The following is a 23,560-nucleotide window of genomic DNA, read 5'->3' on the forward strand; positions in this document are numbered from 1 at the left end:
TCCTATGTAGGAAATCTTTGTGCGGTTTCTACAACTAAATGTCATTACGCTAAAAATATAATTAAACATTTCGCAATAAGAATAAGCTAAAACTACTTGGATAATTAAAGCCATGTTTTTAAATGTCAATATAAAATTGTTATTTCAAAACGTAGATTGCTTTAAAAATATATTTGATATAGTCCCACTTACATGTAAAAATAAAGTAATAATATTATTAAGTATCCGATTGTGATGAAACTTCCTTGAGTGGTTTTTTTTTTCCTTTTTAATAAGTAAAAAAAAAAGTTTCCTTGAGTGGTTCTTGGTACGCCTGAAATGATACTCAAAAAAAAAATCAAGAAATTTTCTTTATATGATCGTCCTTCAATATAACGTTCTAAACCCTTATTCTGCACTCTTGCGAAGTAATTGCGGTTAGCTAGTTAATAAAAGCAATCATATATATATAAATCTGTATCAGCCGCTTAGAAGTTCAGTGTCACAATTACATACGTAGAAAAAAGTTATATATATATCCTCACTTCTTGAGACTGTTTCTGAAATAATCTTATAAAGCCATGTGAAGGTGTCTCATTTATTTATATGTAATAACACATGAACATTTGATAACAAAATAAGTCTCACATAAGCCAACAAAGTTTCCACTTTAACATTGAAACATGGAGTGAACCTAACAAGAATAAGTTATTTAGCAAGTATTAAAGTATATAAAGTAAAGTATTAACAAGTAATATAAAAAGCAGAACAACAAAAAAATAAATAAATACAATAAGCATATTAACGACAAATACAGTTTTTTAAGGCTTCTAAGAACTTAAGTAAATTTACGTAAAAGATATCAATATTAGTGTAACGTTTATTATAATTGCTTACCAAAAAGCGATTTTTAGCATAGTTCGTTCTACACATAAGAACATAAAAGGTTTGTTTTGAACGGACAATGGCATGTGGATATTAATATTATTGACTAAGTACATTGAATCGACAAAATTATTTACAATTTTGTAAAGAAAAACCTGATCTTTGCATTCCCTGCGTTTCTTAAGCGACAAAATATTAAGCTTATTAATAGAATTAGACCCAAACTTACGCGTTAATCTTCTAATAAATTTATTCTGTACGTTTTCGATAGCCATAATATAGTTTGAGTATTGTGTAAAAACCGTTGAAGCGAATTCCAAATTAGATCTTACATATGAGTTATACAGGACATTATATGTAATGATATTTTTAAAGTCTCTTCCCTGGCGAAATATGAAACCTAACATGCTGTAAGCTTTTATTTATATTAAATTAGAACCCGGGTTCCTTCAAACGAGGCGTGAAGAGGCATCTTACGGGCCGGCAAGGCGAAGGCGGCTAGTGCAGAATATTCTTCCCGGTTGTACTGGCCGTCGTCGCGTTTGGACTCTACTACCACTTACCATCAGGTGGAGTAGTCATTTGCCTCTCGGCGAATTTAAAAAAAAAATCTAGGAGCACTCCTAGGTGCGTAACGTCGGTTACCCAATGTAATCAAATAATTTTTTTTTTTTTTGTTCTAGAAAATGATATTATATAGCACTTATTAAAATTAAGATGTAGTTAGATGAACAATATTGCACTAAAATATCTAAATCATTTTGCAAATTTGAGCAGTCATCACTTTTTTTTATTATTTTAAATAGCTTAGTATCATCAGCATGTAGAAGTATGTTAGGATGTTCAAAATGTTTCAGTATATCATTAATGAAAATGTTAAACAAAAGTGTAGTGTGTAGTATAAACGACATATTAAAACTCGTCTACAAAACACGCAGGCGCCGTCTAGTACTTTGATAAGAGTATCCAAAACGACGTGGTATGCTTAAAACAAACAAACAGAGATTCGCCTAACGCCTTGTTTCGTAATATTTGTATAATCATTGATTGCGTTAATATTCAAACAAAAATGTAACATTTGTTTATCGTATCAGTGTGGTACAAGCTATGACCTGTCAGCGAGTCAAAGAGTTCATCAATAATTTCAAAGCTGCTGGAAATCTTCAAGGCCATTCAAGGCCGGTAACGCATCAGCAACTCCCTTTATGTAAAATGTTTTGCAATGGTGACCATTTATCATCAAGTAGATCTTCCGCTCGTTTTCATAATAATATGTAATATATTGCCAAAGCTTCAATAGTATATTCGATAGAGAGAAACCAAATCTGATCGATTTTTGCAATCAAAAATATAATATAGTCGCTTAAAGTAAATTGCTTACATAATACTTACCCGAAAATTATATAAGCAATTTATTTTAATCGACTAGTATATTCAGTATAAGATATTTCGCAGATAATAAAACAAAATACTAGACAGATAATAATTTGGAACTAGAAAAAAACAAATAACAATAAAACAAACATTTTATTTATAAAAGTATTTTATGTTCATAATTTGTTTTTCTAATAAAGAGAAAGCCTTTGCTTAACAGTGTGTTACTTATTATATATATACCGAGCCGGTTGGCGTGGTTGGTAGAACATTTGCCTTTCACGCCGAAGGTTGTGGGTTCGATTCCCACCCAGGACAGACATTTGTGTGCATGAACATGTCTGTTTGTCCTGAGTCTGGGTGTAATTATCTATATAAGTATGTATTTTCAAAAGAAAAGTAGTATATGTAGTATATCAGTTGTCTGGTTTCCATAGCACAAGCTTTGTACAAGCTTAATTTGGGATCAGATGGCCGTGTGTGAAAAATGTCCCAGGATATTATTATTATTATTATTATATTATATATATATTGATTGATATAATGTTATCATTAATAATTTTCTCTAATCCTACACAACAGTTCAGAAACTAATATTTAATATGTCAATTTATGAAGATATTTCAAAGCACTAAAAATTATATTGTGACAAAAACGATTTCAATTAAAACTCACCGCTTGTCGCTTTACACATCTACCGTGTCATTAAAACCGAGCGTGATGACGTCATTCATCTTACAAACTGTTTGTTTAAGTTTAAACGATTACCAAACAGCGTTTATGAGAGAATAAAAAAAATTTGAAGAGACCATGTGTTTGGATAGTGAATATAATTCGAAATATAAATATGTCATCAAAACATTTTATATTACTATGTATTATTTATTATATACAAATTGAATACATAAAAGGAACTTTAGAATAGTCATTGTGTGTCAAATGTCACTACAAGAAGAAGGTTAAGTAAAACATTCGCCTTTAAAGGGAATATATAAAAGTGAGATCTAGATAGTAATTTAGAATTTGACTAGACAAAGATAAATGGAATAAATACAAACAGCACCGTTATTAAATAAATAGGATAATGAGCAAATAAAATATGAAATAATGCATAAAATATTGTTCTAAATGACCCAAGCTCAACGGTATACAGCCTACTGACTAATAATACGGAAGTCGATGATTCTTAATCTGTGTTTATTGTCTTACCAACTCCTATCTAGAAGTTTATCGCTTTGGTTGACTGTGACCATAAATAGTAATTAATTATTGTGGTCCTTACTAATATTATAAATGCGAAAGTGAGTTTGTTTATTTATCTGTTACGCTTTTATATCTTAACTATTCAGCCGACCATTATGAAATATTTATGTCAAGTAATACTAATAAATAATAATAGGTAGTTGGTAGAGACTATTATAAATAAAAAATCATTTACAAAGAGAATAAGTCAGTAATTAAAAATAGTTGATAATAAAAACACATACAGAAGATCCTGTAAATTAGCATACTATTCTATTTCTAAAGTTTGTTCGTATGTAGAATTATTCATCTCAAAGCAACAACAAAAAAAAAATTACTATAAATTAACTTTTTCAAATTAAGAATGTCTTCGAAATATTTGACGTTCATTATAACATTTCAGTGACGTATTTAATAAATGTTCAAAGAAGGTTTACTATACAAAGAAGGAAAATAGACAAAAGGAAAGAAATTTAATTCAACAGCAAGCGAACATCGTTGAAAGTAATAAAGTTCACATTAAACAAGTCTCGAAGGAAAGAATTCTCGTACAAATGATGTTCATTTCATCCCAACAGGGGCTAATACGAATGCCACGGGATCCGAGTATAAACGAACAATGCATTATTTACCTTTTACTTGGATAAAATGGTCTCGTCCTTTTTTAGCCCTTAACAGCGCTATGTTCGCCACATGACCTTTATTTACCATCGTATTACTATCCTATGAAAAACAATGTACATAATTCGTTCTGGGTTAAGATACACACAGAAAATATAATATTTTGATAACAATATGAAAAAAAATTAATTCTGTTTTATCTTAATGAAAGAACTCACGTTTAAATTAAACTTTATTCTAATAAAGACGCATTATGAAACAATTAAATTTTTCACAGCACAAGCAAAACCGGCGACATACTCAAAATTAAAATATTCTTCATACAAGTAAGCTCTTACAAGCACTTCTCAATCGTCATGTCACTCTGGTTTTAAAAGTAAAATATCAAATAAAAAATTAAATCAATATAACATATACTCAACTGTATACATTTAAATACATATGTCATATATGGAAATCCACGGACACGCACTCCTTTTTATTTATTTTTAATGACCTACCTATATATAACCGTAACAGCCTGTGAATGTCCCACTGCTGGGCCAAGACAGGCCCTCCCTTTTTGAGGAGAAGGCTTTTGGGGCTTATTCAACCAAGCTGCTCCAATGCGGGTTGGTGGAATACACATGTGGCAGAATTTCAGTGAAATTAGATACATGAAGGTTTCCTCACGTTGTTTTCCTTCACCATCGAGCACGAGATGAATTATAATCACATATATATAAATAAATCCTTAAATACAGCTTGAAACTCACAGATTAGATAGACACATTATTTATAGGTATAGACAACAAATTTAAATCACTAAAACCTTTATCATAACAAAGATTGTATTTAATTAAAGATTAGACTCGACGTACAAATCGAGAATCATCGAATACTAACATGAGTTTCTCCGTCAGTATTAACACGGAGATCAAACAATGCTATTCTAAGCCAATAATCAAAATCGATATCGAAATCTACGGTTAAGAAACAGTTAATCATATCCTCGTAGGAAGTAAACGTGGGACGATGATAATTTGTTTCGCTTACAACACGAACGAAACGCAAATCTACACTTATGCAACGTTAAATGTATTTATTTGCATAATTTTGTATCGTAATCGAATGTTTATTGATGGGAGAAAAATCGTTCCACTTCGAGCTATGTAGATTCGTTTTTGTAAGAGCAAACACGATCGTGTAGTGTCATAAAGTGACATGCGATATTGTATATTATAATAATTAATACATTTAAGGATAAGCGCTAAAATAGCGTAACACCGTAAGTCGGTATTCAACCTTCTTCTTATAGAGTAACAATGACGGTCTTTGAAAAAAGTATTGAGGTAATTTTAATAATTTCCACATACGTTGTTTAGCAAATGTCGCAAATGCTTCACATATATTGCTCAGCAATTCCCATTCGGTAGACATTAATAATAATCAATACCACCTAAAATTTATTTTTATTCAGATATGTAAAAAAGTGGGTCAATGATCAATCGACGGATTAACAATATTTTTGACGATATATATTTGGATGACGGATCGTAGGTTTGAATAAATGTAAATACTTAATCTATTCGATTGAGGATTGATAATTATGACCACACGGAAAATTTTCAAAGATGGCTATGGCTAAAGCTGCATTTCCATATTGAATCGCCATACCGAATGTCTGGATAAAAAAACCATTGGCGGCAATAAGACGTGAGGTCATAATATTGTTTTCAATTTATTGCAACTCATAGTGTTTTTTGCTTAAAACTAATCCGATTTAATTATTTCGTAATAGCTTTTCTTCATAGACCACATTTACAATTTAAAGAATGAAGTTATCCTCAAAAATGTATTCAAATTGTGAAATTAATCCCACTGTAGTAGCATTACATTTAGTAGTTGATAGTTGAATTTAAAAAACCGGTTCGGAAATAAAAATACACATAATTAAGGAGAACTTGCAAAATAAACATTGCAACATACTTTTATTAAGCCCAGTCCAACTGTCTATCTGGCTATGTATATTCTTTTAGAACCATAACAACCACACAATCACAGAATATATGAAACTGTTCTAGCAAGGCAAATATTAGCCTTTAGATGTTTAGTACATTGTAATTTAAATTTTTTTACTGGTGGCAGGGCTTTGTGCAAGCTCGTCTGGGAAGGTACTACCCACTCATCAGATATTCTACCGCAAAACAGCAGTACTTGGTATTGTTGTGTTCCGGTTTAAAAGGTGAGTGAGCCAGTGTAATTACAGGCACAAGGGACATAACATCTTTGTTCTCAAGGTTAGTGGCGCATTGACGATGTAAGCGATGGTTAACATTTCTTACAATGCCAATGTCTATGGCCGTTGCTGACCACTTACCATCAGGTGGCCGATGTGCTCGTCCGCCTACCTATGCCATAAAAACAAAAAAACGTATGATTGTACGCGGGTATCAGGCAAGCACTACTAACTACTATTAATTCTTCTCGTGCTCGGTGATGAAAGTAAACAATGAGAGGAAACCTACATGTGTCTAATTTCACTGAAATTCTGCCACATGTGTATCCATAAGCAGCGTGGAATAACCTCCAAACATTCCACTCAAAGGGAGAGGAGGCCCGAGACTAGCAATGAGATATGATGATGTATTTCATTTTTGCCATTCTTACAATCTATTTATTTTGCTATCAGTTATATAAAGTGTTAAATAAGTAATAATAATAACAACAATTTTATTAGTCAGGACTTTAGGATGTGCAAGTCTTCGTTTCAACTTATATTTCATAGTTTTGATAAATTGTACATCCTGTCAGGTGGCCTGCGAACTTTATCCTATCAGAAAATTGTCGGAATGTACTGTGACATGATTTATTTATCGGCAAATAAAATGCAGCCGATTTATAAAAAGTAGTTTCCGCTGACATTTTACCTTCAGAATTGCGCGCTACCTTGTAATAAATGTCATTCCTTAGTTTAAGTTAGTGTTAAATTTACGTTTAACAGATTGCTTGTGCCTTTAAAGGGACAACAATTGTTTTTTTTTTGTTAAATATTTATCATTAAAAAACTACATGGTTCTCTTTTTAAAATTTATTTAAATTGAATTATTCATGGTTGTTAAAGGGAGTTTAATTTATTATATAATATATAAAACATAATTGATCAATATATTAATTACTAAAATAACAATATATAACGATAATATCGTATAATTTAATATATTTGCATGATATATTACATATTTACATGATATGTAATAATAGGGCTAATGCATATTCAACCGCCAAAAACGAGTAAGCCTGTGTAACTACAGGCGCAATGAATAAAACATCTTAGTTCCCAAGGTTCGACGTTGATGAGGACGGGGGTGATGTTGTAAGGAATTGTTATTTTTTCTTCCCATGCTGATGTCAATGGACGGTGGCGATTTCTCATCAGCATTACCACTCTCATGTCTGCCTACATATTTTAACTAAAATAATAAGAATATAAATATGGCCATAAAAACAGCTACAAACATTGTGTATATCGTACACGATGCATATGGTATCTAATGCGTGGTAACAAATACCTTAAAGTCATACCATACTGTGACGTAACGATTGACATTTTCAAATCTCAACGTGAACACTGACCACCTACTAAGCGACGAGCGGGTGGTAGCCCTCATCTACGCTAATTACAAGATACGCTGTTAATAAAGACCCTCTCTCAAGTCTCATCAGACATTAATGATCCATTACAAGAATTTATTCAACGGATGTTCGTACACAAATAAAAACACTCCGGGTGTCCGATGTGAGACGACGTCGGGTTGACAAGAATGTATAGGAAAAAATATTGTACGCTTATAACAATTATTTATATGAATTGGCTTGGGATACTGTTTGGACATGGATAAACATTGTTCAGCGGGTGATTAGAATAAAAAAGTAAAAGTAAGCATGCAGTTCTTTTGCAGTTTCCTCACGATGTTTTCCTTCACCGTCAAGCACGAGATGAATTATAAACACAAATTAAGCACATGAAAATTCAGTGGTGCTTGCCCGGGTTTGATCATCGATCACGATCAAGATTTACGCGTTCGAACCACTAGGCCATCTCGGCTTTTTTTTAGAAAAAAATAGAATAAGCAGCTAAAAATGCGGTGTCTTCTTTTCTGGATGTAAAATCAATAATGACTGAAAGAGAGAAATTAGTGTTTAACATAAGCGTAAGCCCGAATATTTTTCGTTAATGAAAAATAATATGTATAATACTAACAAATCGTATAGCAGCTTAATACTCTAAAGTACAGGAATAAGTTATTCATAAAACGATTACAACAGCATCGATCGAATCCAGATTATATTATTTCTTTATACAGTATATTTTGAATATGAATCGCTTTAGGGCTTAAATATAAAATTGTTTAATAACTTTAGTACAGTGCCATCTATCGAAACCTAGCATTATTACGGCAAAAAAGTATGACTCAAAGAAAACTTCTTTCTTCTTAAAAATGGAATTCCTTACCAGCTCACGTGTTCCCCTCCTCTTACAACCCGGGTTTCTTCAAACGAGGCGTGAAGAGGTATCTCGCGGGCTGGCAAGGCGGGGGCGATAAGTGCAGAACATTCTTCTCGACTGTACTAGCCGCCGTCGCATTTGGACTCTACTACCACTTACCATCAGGTGAAGTAGAGTCATTTGCCCTCCCGGCAAATATAAATAAAAAAATATTCTGTTTTTCAATTAAAATAAAATAAAAAATATTAAATCACAAGAGAAAATACTTCAATACTTAATATAGCTGTGTTTCAGCTGAGTGGATGAGCTGTGAGCTTTTTAATCATACAACAGATCAAAAAGATTCGATATCATTGCAATGTTGGTACTTGACACTACTTGCCAAAATCAATGGACAAAACTGGTCACTGGTTATTTGCTCCAATAATTTCCAGAAATATTTAAATATCAGGACATTTTCTAATACCCATAGAATATATTTTACTAATAAATAAGCTTATAAATCGTTAAATATTAACACGCAACATCATAAAACTTAAAATAAAATCTAATCCAAGAGCACAACACTAAACGCGACCACTAAACATTTATATAATAAACGTTGAAATTTTTAACGACACATAAAAGTTCTCATAGTATGTGGTCAGTGATGGCGTGTCGTAAAAATGTCGTAGCTCCATACTTTATAGAGGCACCCTAGGTCTCACGGACATGAATTTGTATGAACCCCGTTTTCGAGATATAAAAGTTATTTGTTTTTATGTTAGGATACGCGTAATATTGTGTAACAGAACATTATTGAAGCTACGCTCAGGAAATATGTCTTTTTTACTTTATTTATAACATACATTAAAGTAAATGAAAAATTATCTAAGAAACAGATACGTATCTATTTATTTGTGTATCTATTTAACTTTAACATCCATCCCGTTACTAATAAATCGCTATACAAGATATATAGTTATATAATGCGTTGTCATCTCCTTTCGAATGTCTTATTACTGATGAAAGAAAGAGAAAAGAAACCTTGTGTAATTTACCAGTAATTTGCGCCTTTTTTATTTAGATTATTACATATAAAGTTTTTATTTATAATGTTTTTAGGCGGACGAGCAAATAGATAACCAGACAGTAAGTGGTCACCACCATATATTGCGCTATAAGAATTATTAAACGTTACTTACTACGCCAATGCGCCACCAATATTAGAACCTAGAAATATAACTATACCGAGTATTGCTGCTTAGTAAAGATTAAGTAAAATACATCTATTGTGCATTAAAAGAAGCCTGCGTCTGATATTCCTACAATATTATTTATATGTTAAAAATCAACCGAACAAAATAATATTAAGATGTCAAAATGAAATGTCCCTTACATTTAAAATGATTCAAACATTCATTACTTTCGATACACTTTCAAACTTAGACTCTTAATACCTTTTAACCTTTGTGCAGTAATACGTCGACACCGTGCGGTAAATCTAACTAAAATGCTCTACAGTAAGAGGTCAATTTGTTACTTTGAATGGGTCAAACAACTGTCAGTTTGCAATTCATACACCATTGCACACCGTATAATAAAACTGTATTATAGCTAATGGAAAAATCTGGAATATCTGGCATCAGCTCCTCTAGCTTGGTAGCATCACTTCTCCAGTTTATCTATCGTAAAACAGCAACGCTTTGTATTTATTATTTCTGCTATTAATGAGCGAATAAGTAATGGCGACAACATTGCAACTTAAATCCTTTATTTGCCAGTCATTGCCTTCTAAAGGAATAGAGAAGTAAATAATGATGATGATTATTATTTTTTTGTTTATAGAATGGGAAGGCGAACGAGCATATGGGCCACCTGATGGTTGAAGTTGTGTCCGACGCCATATACATTGGCAATGTAAGAAATGTTAACCATCGCTTACATCACCAATGCGCCACCAACCTTGGGAACTAAGATGTTATGTCCCTTGTGCCTGTAATTACACTGGCTCACTCGCCCTTCAAACCGGAACACAACAATGCCAAGTACTGCTGTTTTGCGATAGAATATCTGATGAGTGGGTGGTACCAAGACGAGCTTGCACAAAACTCTACCACCAGTAAAGTTAGTAATCTTTAAAGTGTAAGTCTCATACCTTTTTATTTTAAATAGGTAGACTGACTTGCAAATAAGCCACCTAATTGTAAGTGCTCACAACCACCCATAGAGACTAGTACTGTAATAATCTTGGGAACTAAGATTATATGTACATTATGTCTTCAGTTACACTGACTCACTCATATTTCGAACTAGACTACAACATTAATTTCTATCACCAAATAGGTGGTAGTATATATGATGAGTAAATGGTACCCGGGTCGGGTTTCACTCAGCCCTATCACCAAGTATTATAACCTCAACCTAAACACACTTGGCCCAATTTTCTTTCTACATTTAAGGCCAAAAACAAACATTACTGTTGAACAAATTGCGACGCAAGAATCATCTATCGCTACATTTAGTTAACAAACGCTAATGAGTATGTAACCTAATTTCTATTTCAGAAGTACTTGGAACAACATCTGGTCTAAACTGAATGACCATGCTTCGTTTACAGGAATATAGCTTTCAGCTTTATTATGCTCGACGACCGCGGGCATCGGCGTTAAGATAATTTATGTGATGGGTGACCATCTTCATTATAATTTTAGGACAGTTTCCTTTCTGTCTATTTATTTCAATTATATTTGTAAGACTTCGCGCAAAGTTATCGCAATGGTAGATGATGTTTCAGACAACTTACGATATGATTTCTAACATCGTGTCTATCATTTTCATTATATATGTATTACGTAAATATTTATTAAAAAACAAAAAAAAAAATACTAATCTTACAAATGCGAAGTAACTCCATCTGTTTGATTTTACGACCAAACAACTGAACTGGTTTTAAAGGAATTTCGTATGGACAAAGCTTCAACAAATCTTATATATATATGTCCCAGGAATAAAACAAGAAGAAAGATAATGAAAACAAATTTATATTAAATAAGATCACTTTTCACGTTAAATGAAAAATAAACTACTGCAAATTGGAATGTAAGTCCTTTGATAATAGATCTAGCTACTGCACTTAACCCTAACTACAATGTATGGCAAACATTTAAATACAGTGTAAGAAACAACAAAGTAAAGAGTGAAAGCTTATCTTGATCACGAACGCGACGGTCACTGAGGTCACTTTGCTGATATCCTGATTATATATCTGATAGACCATGAAAATACCACCTGGAACTTAAAGGTGAAGCTTGAAAATATATTGACACTTCGCCATCTACAACACCAATTGTAAAAATTCCTTATATTATAGTCATAGTGATATAAGGTATATAATTTTAAAATTTTGAGGTATATTTCTGAAGTATCCTATTTTCCCCCTTCCTTAAATTGTGCTATGAGTGGTATCACGATAGGATTATGCAACATATGCAACTCGAGCAATGTGCATTAAAAAATGTAGAACTAAAAAAAATTTTAACAAATAACTCTATCAGAAAACAACTCAATATCTGCGGTCAAAACAATGCGCTGGATATACGTAACACTAGTGATCAGACCAGCAAAAAATTATTGTCTCAAGGGCATTTGACTCACGTACGCAGAATCGATACCAATCAATTTTACCGTTTAACTATCGACCGGACATACAGTAATGTGTTTGTGACTAAATCTCTTTGTTTATTGTAATTACGATCGTAAAACGAGTTTTTATGTGTAATAGCGCAGCGTTTATCGAGTATGTATGTTCGTGTTTTATTAAGAACGGTCATCGAATTGTAGTTAAAGTAAGTGCACTTTATGTAATGGTTTCACGAAATAAATAAAATAGAAACGTACGTATTATAATAATGTGTTTGTGATCTTGTCGTGTTATGTTGTTTTGTACGAAGGAATGTAATAACATAGACAATTTTATTTATAAACAAGCCAAAAGTGTTCATTTAATATTTTCCTTTTACATATGTATAAGAATCATTTATTGAGATATAATAATTTTATTTTATTGAGGCATAATTGTAAGAAGATTATGTTCTCCTTTAAATTAAAAAAATTGTAAACATCGGTATGAATATTAATATTAAATTATTTGGTATCGACCCAAAAGTTTCTATTATATTTCTTGAGTCCACCTTGTATCAGACAAAATGCTTAGCATCCTCGTAGTTTAAACATGTACAGCAGCTGATCAGGAGGTCCAAGGTTCGGATCCCGAGTTCCGTAAGAGTAATTTAAATGTTTGTGTCGAAAACTGTCCAAGCCAAAAAGTCATTTCTAATTTGCCATTGCCTAATTTCTTTTCAGTCATATCGTATAATATATTGTTAGTTATGTGTGAGGGAATATAAATTTTATCTGTGTTTATGCACGCAAATGACTTCCTGAACAGTTAGTCATTAATAAAAACTAACTATTCAGGAAGTCTTGCAAAGTTTGCCTTACCTTAATTGAAGATGGTTACGTGGCTGATCCCGGTCAAATTTTTAAATATCATATTCTCTGAACTTGAAATATATTCGACAGAAGAGAGAATAAAATGAAATATTATTTATTCATGTTGATTTAATTCATTGTCACCTTACACATTATTGCTATTTGAAATAGCTTAAATTTGATATAGGTTATGAGTGTGTTATTTACATTTACCAATCATTAATCAATCTACTATGATTAAAATGTGGTTGCAAAAAAAAAAAAACATTAGGAACATGTATTAATAACTTTCCAGGTCAATTTGTGAAGAATATTCGAATCCCGAATCGGGCCAATATAAAATATTTCTTTTGAAAATTCTCAGTAGCAGCACGATATCTGGAAATTGGAAGTGAGTAAACTCGTTACCGCCGTTTGTCCTGCGTCTGATCTCTTGAACCGGAAACATCCCTTCCTGTCAGATTGCCGTCTCATCGGATTATAAGATTGAGGGAACAGAGAGTGCATTTGTGTTTGTACACATACTTGTGCACTATCCTGCGCAGTTGGCTAATCAACATTTATAGCTAAAGCCGTGTCCACATGTACATGATTGAAAAATTACAGCACTAAATACACCGCCGTCTCTTTGTCTATAAGGATGACATATTATTTAGTCATATATTCGTTGAGTAACAATATTGAGTCATTTCCGAAAAACAATAACGAGAAAACCTGAAGTCTTGGAAATATAATGCATTTTCCACTAACTGTTTGTATTTGATATCTGTGATTTCAAGTACTGATAACTGAAGATTCGGTACGCGAAGGTCGTATTTTAAGGAATATTTAACTTTACACGCATATAAATAAGTGCCACATTTCTTTGCTATGTGAATATATATGACTTTTTAAACCGTATTTCAATAAAATGTGTGTCAACATAATGTAACAACATTCGGAACCATATCGCACTATCTTTCGACTACAAATCTCCTACCACTGTGTGGGACGTGAATTTAACAAGGTTCTCAAGTGTTTACATGTGTAACATAGAACAGCGAATTTGTTAGAAATGACACGAAGTTTATATAACTTACACATTTCGACATTACATTTAAGTATGGAAACAATTATATTATGTTGCACACAAATTAAATTATTTTTCTCTTTCTATATTTTCTTAACTCTATGTAAACCAATCGATGTCTTAATTTTCTTCATCCCCTTTCTATCATACTTAATAGTCTATGGTCATACCAGTACATACACAACGCATGTTGTATAATTAGATGTAACATGTTGAATGACAGCCGAGATAACGCGAACTTTAAATATTTTCCTTAATTTTTAAACCCATTCGCTTCGAAAGGACATGCACGATAAAAAAATGGACATGACAATTATTTTAATTTCAAAAATTAAAATTGTCAATTTATTCAAATTAAGAGATATTATTAAGAATTAGTTAACATGAAACTAAGGATGACATTTATAAAATATTATAAATACTTAAGTTAATTAAATAAACCAAATACGGATCATTCAACGAGCAAGCGTCCTATTACCATAAGTATATTTATTTCTTAAAATTGTTAATCTTAACGCATATAAAGTAGTCATTTTGCAACTGTATTACACGATCATAAAATGTATGTAATTTGAACCTTATTTGGTAAGAAATAGTGACTATATTGTAATGACTGCTGTCAGTCAGAATGTCATATACAAGATCATGGCATTAAATTTCCAAATAAGGATCGGATTTGTAGACAAGAATCATTACACCAATTATAATATATTGCAAATGTAAGTAATTAAATATTACACGGTTCTAAAATAGGTTTCGCCTTTTATGAGTTTTTCAAATATTTTTTCCTCCCTACAAACTTTTGCTTATTTTAGATATATTAATATTTCCTTCACACAAATAATATTTCAATTTCCGAAATATATCAATACTCTTTGTCCTTTTCTGTGCCCCTGACAACACGTACCTATGCAAAATTTCATCAAAATTTTTATTTATTATAGTCGAACCGAATATTTGAAAGCACTTCTGAATTTTCTGGTATTTTATAAACACCTCGTTCAAACATTAATATAAGATATTATAGTTTTCATTACAAAGTTTCGAAACTTTCCTGTAGAGACAAACAAACTAACTCACAAGTTATATCGTGTTCACAGATAATTCGCTTTACATAACAAAACTAACGACTTAGTTTCATACTATGTAATTATTTACAACTTAGTAAATTGCCGTATCTAACATAAGTTTTTCCTAACTCGGCGTTGTGGCTATCGGTGACGTGAGCGATTAAAGGACGTAAGTACCGACTTGTTATGATAAACACTGATAATCTCATTCTAGACCAACACCTCAAGTGCACGCGCGTTCGTTTCTTACGACCGTGGAATTCCTTTTTCAAATTTTTGCTTCTATTTTTTCGCGCATTCTAAAACGTTCGATCTACTCGTCAAAATTGTGCGTCTACCTTCGTCAATCATTTGAAATAAAATTTCAAAATTCGAATTGTTTTAAGGTGATGTGTTTTGTTTACGTTATCGATGGTTTGAACTAGTTCACATAAAAAAGACAATGCACTTAACCGTTACAACGTAAATCAGACAGTTAATTTGCATGCAAGTAATTTGATACGAACAGGTGGCGGTTAAAGTCGATAATATTTGTAAACTTCGATCGTAATTCGTGACCGGTTTGTTGTGTAACTTTAGAAAATATTTAAAAAAAAGTGTTAATTCGCAGGGAACAACCTTTAGTAGTGTTGTGATCGAGTTTCGTATGAAAGTATGATTCAGTGTTTATGAGATGCGCGGGCGCGTGCCGAATCGATTTTTAGTGTTAAGTGATCGTTAGTGTAGCAATGAGTGTTCCTAATTTAAGCGCTGATCAGATAACAGGTAAAAATTTATATTTTCCTTAACGTAGCTAGGAAAATTTTGTGATTCTTTGAAATATTGTATTCCTTTGACAAAATTTGAACTCTAAATAAAACAAGATGTGAAAAAAAATATTAAGCAATAATTTAAGAAAAAAATATGACGAATACCGCAAGCTTTATCCTATATTTTTTTGTTATAGTTTTCTTTGTACGACCTATAATTCTTTAAAAAAATCTTATAGGGCTTTATATAGAAAGTGTTACATCATTTTATTTTATTTATCAGTATATGTTATATCTTTTTAACAATGTTGTCACGAACGCAATTAGTAGTAATCATAATGAGGCCAACCCATTGTGAGTACGATTTAAAAACAACCACTCAAACGTATGTTTTTGCATTAAAATAAAATGAATAACGTCATTTTATTTAATAATGAGGGTCACATCCCTATTGTCACTAATTATAAGAACGTTCTAATTTTTATAATCTAATTGTATGCAAAAATATTTACTACTATCATGACCTATTCGAAAATCAAATGTTTATGATTATTTTATAATTATTTTTTTAATTTCATGGGGAATGTGGATTTGTAACTAAAGATGTATTGTATTCAGCCAGTTCAGTTAACAATGCGTTGTAAAATTATGATTCGATAAATAAATTAAATGAGGTCAGTATGTTACTCTAATTAACAAATGAATGGAAGTATTAATAGCTATATAAATGACTATTTATAAAAACAACGATAACCTTTGGCATTTAAATTTTCATGGTTATATTTATAAATTCATCTCTACCCAAGGTTTCTTGTATTCGTTTTAATTTGTTTGTCGTTTTAATGTAGATTTCTAATTCGGAGAAACAATATTGATGCGTTAGAAAATACGGAATTATGCGTAACGTGCTTAGTAATAAATATCAATATATTTTTTAATTTAACTTATGAAGGCAGACGAGCAAACGCTTTGCACCTTGGAGGATTACCTACTACCATAGCTAGTGATGGTACCATAGCTAGAGATGGCCTAGTGGTAAGAACGCGTGAATCTTAACCGATGATCGTGGGTTCAAACCCGGGCAAGCACCACTGAATTTTCATGTGCTTAATTTGTGATTATAATTCATCTCGTGCTTGACGGTGAAGGAAAACATCGTGAGGAAACCTGCATGTGTCTAATTTCACTGAAATTCTGCCACATGTGTATTCCACCAACCCGCATTGGAGCAGCGTGGTGGAATAAGCTCCAAACCTTCTCCTCAAAAAGAGGTGCGGAGGCCTTTAGCCCAGCAGTGGGACATTCACAGGCTGTTACGAATTACGAATAGCTACTGGTAATGTGTGCAATGTAAGTCAAAAGCCTAGACGTACATATATCCCTTAACAATTTCTCGATCAGTAGACGTTTATAAACGTCATAACACAGACTTAGCTATTGTGTCTGGTATACTCTCCCTCTCTCTCTTTGGTATACTGGTCCCTGAGAATTTAAAGCCATTAATTACACTGGTTCACTCAAATTGCAAAACCTATGTACATCTATTTTGAAAACTTTCATAGAAATGCTTGTTTTAATGGAATTACTTATATGCCTACGTGGAATGGTGGCAAGAATGATAGCAGCATTTTCTATTTGAATCGCAATTCCGATCCGATGGACGAAAATTGTTGCCTTTAAATTTAATCAAATTAACGTACCTAGTAACTCTAAATATATAAAATGATTCATAAACACACTTGTACAACAAAATTCGTAAGAACATCATTCATTATTTATTTATAAATATCCTGTCTGTTCATCGCCATAATTATATATTTAACTCATATTGATTAATTAATACTAACTGTTATTATAGTTTATATAATTTTAATGATTTATAAAATCATATCATATAAAAAATATGTTTTATGCATAAAATTTCGATAGTTAATACTATTTTAATTTGTCATAGACATCACTGAAAACAATTATGAAATTTTAATCCTCATTTTTATTTAAGAGTTTTCGTCCCTTAATATAAGATCTTTTTTCAATTAATACAAGTTTTATACTTAACCTTGGAACTAAAATGTTACGACCCTTGTACATGTTACATTGGCTCACTCACTTTTTCAACACGAACACAACTATACTAAATATTGCTGTTTGGCGGTAAAATATCTGATGAATGGGTGGCAAATACCAGATTGGCTTGCACAAAGCCATACATACATCAAGTAAAAACGGCTCTGGCTTAAAACATCCAACTACACCAACAAATTAATTTCTTATACGTCCAATTTCTTAAACGCCGATTAAACCCAAATAGACTTAAACCAAAGTTTCAGAAACTAAAGGTTAAGATATAAGACATACAGCCACTTCAAAGCTTAAAAAATTTAATATGTAAAATTAAAGGTTAGTTTCATTTTGTAGATAACACTGTCAGAGATTTCATTACAAATTACTAACAAACGGTTAGTATTCAATAAATTCAAGTGGATGATTAATCAAAATTTCAACACGTACAAACTACACCGTTCATACTAAAAGCATTTTATCAATGCATTTGTCGGTGGTCCACCATACATCTCCCGTCAGAGTCTGGTGGTTAGGGTCACCATAAAAAAACCACAGTGAAAGAAAATTCTACAATTTCTAATAGATATTTTCTTGAACGCGATTTTTTCTAATCAAAAATTCTCATTTAAATATGTTGTAGAAATATTATTTTGAATGAAGAATGTGTTAATAAATAAATAATTATTTAAAAACGACCGCGACAAATAATAATATTAAGTATACATTCAATAGAAATTCTATTGTTCAATGAGTCTTTCAATTAATATATTTATTTATACATTTATGTAAATTACTAAGCAAATGTGACATATTAGAAGGAGTTTTTAAATAGTAGTATTACAAAAATAACGCTCTGGTCAAGCTAAAGATTGTACCACACATGTAGATTATTATTTATTTATTAAGGTTCTCCAACAAATATACTCTTATTATTATTATTACCATAATATACTCTTATTTATACTATTACCATTACTTATATTACATAGTGGATTAATATTTAAAAAAATATATAACGATATAATAAACTAGTTTTCACCCGTTTTGGTTTAGTGGGGAGAGGTATTAGGTATGAAAGAGTACCCTATGTTCTCCCTTGGGGTTCAAGCTTACTTCGAATAAATTTCATCAAAATCGGCTTAGTGGTTTGGTCGTGAAAGAGCTACTTTTACATTTGTAATATTAGTTAGGTATTTGTTATTGTTTTGGCAATAATAATGAAAACAACTAATGTTTACATAGTCAATACATAACCATAAATTCTAAAATGTATCTTGCGCCTGTAATAACACTGGCTCACTCACATAAAACCGCAACACATTAGCACAAACATATTAGTAGACAAGGGTATTAATCCAGTTTAGATAGCACTGCTCCCTATTTTCGATATATTATTCCGTCGAACCTTGTCAAAGATCTGCTACTATGAAAATTTTCCGACAATTATAGATGTAAACGATTGGTCATATTAGCGTGAAAAATACACCTTGTGCGGTCTACTGTACAGAATGCCGGTGAAAAATAACCCACACGCAACATCACTTAAAATACGGACCTCTTCTGACCTTAACATTGGATTACGTAATGAGCTACGCATATATTGGATGCGGTATACAAATAACATAACATTTTTTATCTAGAATAATCTATTTTAATGAGATATAACTTATTTTTATTAATCACTAGCTAATGCCCGAATGCATCTTTAATTTTTTTTTATAATTAATTTTCCGGCGTGACCTACGCGCCACCTTTATAGTTTGTAATATATACTTTTATAGCTGTGTGCTTACAGTCATAGCAACCTGCTGAAGTTTATCGAAATTGAATCAATGATATATACAAATACACGTACTACTTACTGGTGGTAGAGCTTTGTGCAAGCTCGTCTGGGTAGGTACCACCTACTCATCAGATATTCTACCGCAAAACAGCAGTACTTGATATTGTTGTGTTCCGGTTTGAAGGGTGAGTGAGTCAGTGTAATTACAGGCATAAGGGACATAAAATCTTAGTTCCCAAGGTTGGTGGCGCATTGGATATGTAAGCGATGGTTGACATTTCTTACAATGCCAATGTCTAAGAGCGTTGGTGACCACTTACCATCAGGAGGCCCATATGCTAGTCCGCCTTCCTATTCTATATAAAAAAAAAGTGATTAACAAAGATATATTAATTGTTATATAAATAAATGTGCTAATGTATTATCCAGGTATTCTCGTTAGAATCTTTATTCCAACGCAATTATTAAAGTGGTACCTTTAATAGTACTAACTGTTTTATGAAGTAAATATTCAAAAAAGCGCTCGTGAAAATTTATTTGCATAAAGTATATTTTTATTCTATTCACACAATTACTGTGTGGTAGAGCTTTGTGCAAGCCCACCTGGGTGGGTAACACCTACTCATCAGATATTCTACCGATAAACAGCAATACTTCGTATTGTTGCGTTCCGGTTTGAAGTATAAGTGAGCCAGTGTAATTACAGGCACAACATCATAACATCTTCGTTCCCAAGGTTAATACTTTTTACATCGCGAATGTCTATGGGCGGTGGTAACCACTTTACATTAATTGGCCCGTTTGGCCGTCCACCTACCTATAACATAACTTGAGCAGAACTTGAGGTTCAAATCCTAAGTCGGGATTTAGGTGATAGCGCCGCAATTGCATGTTTTATATTGTTTTTTTATAGCAATGTAGCATAAGTTACGTTTACTGTTTACAATAAAGAATAAATAAATAAAAAAGGTCACAAATACAATGGAGAATCTAATTTGAAACTTCATCCAATATTTACGAAATATATTCGCACATCCGTAATTTCTATGCTTTCTTGCGTATTATATAGACATTTGTAGCCGTCAAACGCACAATAGCTCTGATTGGCCCTATGCCCTATACTAGACTGTAGACCACGCATAACCAGTTACCGATGAGCTGTGTGTGTTGACCTGTACTGTTATAAACGGCTTCTTATCCAAGGGCGCAAGGGTTCGAGGCACGTGGTCGGGTTTATAAATATTTATTAGGAGAAAGGCGTTCTGTTTTAGAATCATTGTTTGTTAAACCTTTTTTCATATAGTTCGCAAGCTGGCGTGGAATTTTAATAGTTTTTTTTGGAGTAGATGATTTAGAGTTATGTTAATTATTTTACTGGTTTATATGTTTTATTTAATCTGTGTTTTATTTTTTGTTTATGTAGGATTTTTTTGCAAGTAAATTTTCTTTATTAAGTTATTTTTGCACAAATTCATTAAATCATAATATCAACATTAATGCATAAAATGTATTTTTTTTATATTTATTTAAATTAGTTGTGTATATATTTATTTAAATAAATACCCCAGTACTAAAACTGTATTTAGAACTTCATGATTCAGCTTACTTGTGTCGAAGAAATTTAAATACGAGCCGTTTTTCATTTATTATTATTGTTTCAGAGATCGAGGCAGCGGAGGCTTGCAAATGGCTGAGAGCTGCCGGTTTCCCGCAATACGCCCAGATGTACGAAGGTTAGTTGAAATCGCGAACACACCACGTCATTTGCAATGTTTATATTTATATATGAATTAAAATCAATACATCTTTGGTAAACGTATTCTGTCAGAAACGTTGCACTTAAACGTTACAAAAAAACGTTGCCATCAAACTTGACCTGAAATTTTACTATAATGCAAGGAAGATTCACTTCAATAATTGACAATTAGTCTATATTAACGGAAATATATTAATTAATAATTAATATTATTTTTTGCTTGTCGATGCATGATGGTAAGCATCGTGAGCCTGCGTGTTTTTGAATTTCCAACCTGCGAGATATTAGTGGAGCAGGGAGCAGAGCTAGTTGTGTGTACTAGATGTCATATAACAGTTGCAAGGTATATAAAACGTTGAACCAATCTCCTACACTAAAGTGAGAAATTTTGCCTAGCCATTGGACATTTAGGAACTGTCGATAATGAAGTAAATATAATAATAGCTATAAACAATCATTATCATGTACTTTTGCTAATAATCTAATCAATACAGTGTTCAGAGAACTGTCTTCCTTAATAAACACACATACAAGGTTAGTAGAATGATAACGTAATTTACACGCAAGTTTGAACGAACCGAACTGAATATAACGCACACATCAATATAATTTGACTGGCCGATTGGCGTGGTTGGTCGATACTTTCACGCCGAAGGTTGTGGGTTCGATTCCCACCCAGGTCAGACATTTGTGTGCATGAACATATCTGTTTGTGCTGAGTCTGGGTGTAATTATCTATATAAGTATAAGAAAAGTAGTATATGTAGTATATCAGTTGCGTGGTTTCCATAGTACAAGCTCTGCTTAGTTTGGAATCAGATGGCCGTGTGTGAATAATGTCCCAGGACATTATGAAATTCCCATTTTTAATATACAATATCTACTCATCAAAGAAAACGCACACTATAACACAAATAAAATAAAACATTCCTGTATGGATAGAACAGGCACATTTCTCTATTATTTTAATATTGACATCTAACAAAAGTCACATCAACAATACAATGAATATAATATTTAATTAATACTTAAATTGGCTGGATTTAATCAATTCGCACACATACGAAGTTTAATTTTAAATAGAGAACGTAATTGACACTTACATCATACATTATTACAGAGATATTTTTGTGTTGTTCACACATCTGCTAGATAAGTAAGTAAGTACAAATCAGTTGTCCAAAGCCAACAAAATAATAATGAATTACAAATAGACACATTATTTATGCGTAATTATTATTTTACGTTTTTCAATATTAGGCATATTATCATATATATACGTAAAAGCTTGGAGATAATATTTATTGCATTTCACGAAGTATATAAACATTAACAGTAAGAGTACAGCCTGTTAATGTCCCAGTGTTGGGCTAAGGCCTCCTCTCCATTTTGAGGAGAATGTTTGGAGCTTATTCCACCACGCTGCTCCAATGCGGGTTGGTAGAATACACATGAATTTCAATAAAATTAGACACATGTAGGTTTTCTCACGATTTTTTCCTTCACCGTCAAGCACGAGCTGAATTATAAACACAAATTAAGCACATGAAAATTCAGTGGTGCTTGCCCGGGTTTGAACCCACTAGGCCATCTCGGCTTCTAGTATATAAGCATTATATATATATTATATATATAATCCCAACTGCAGATTACTTAATATTTAGATAATATCATTTAAAAGAGCTACTTGAATCAAAATCATAACATTAATTACAAGCTTTCGCCCGTGTGTTAGAAATGCCCCCTTCAGATGAGATGGTACCCTTTGTACTTTATCTACCCGGTAACGTTTATGTAACATTGTTGCATTATGATTTAGTAGTTAAGACATAAAAGCGTAACAAACGAACAAACTCACTTTAACATTTATAATATTAGCGAGAATTTCAATAAGTACGTAAATGTACTTTTGGATCGTAATATCACTCTGTTGAATTAAATGTAAATCTATCTCCGGCTTGGAATGTTGGTTCTACCGAGAAAAATCGACAAGAAACTCAGAAGCT

The 23,560-nt window shown here is 32.1% G+C and overlaps 1 protein-coding gene across 3 annotated transcripts in view; it reads left to right on the forward strand.

Moving 5' to 3' along the window:
- Positions 1-23,560, forward strand: part of LOC126776311 (rho GTPase-activating protein 7) — a 277,214-nt gene that overhangs the window by 209,781 nt on the left and 43,873 nt on the right. For 2 of the 3 annotated variants that reach the window (XM_050498733.1, XM_050498732.1), the window contains exon 2: positions 21,460-21,531. In XM_050498733.1, the coding sequence (XP_050354690.1) occupies positions 21,460-21,531 (72 nt within the window). Of the gene's footprint in view, positions 1-15,427; positions 15,968-21,459; positions 21,532-23,560 lie in introns of those variants that run through there. The other variant, XM_050498734.1, reaches the window with a different exon arrangement.

The sequence above is a fragment of the Nymphalis io genome, chromosome 20, assembly GCF_905147045.1.
Source record: "Nymphalis io chromosome 20, ilAglIoxx1.1, whole genome shotgun sequence".
Taxonomy (NCBI): domain Eukaryota; kingdom Metazoa; phylum Arthropoda; class Insecta; order Lepidoptera; family Nymphalidae; genus Nymphalis; species Nymphalis io.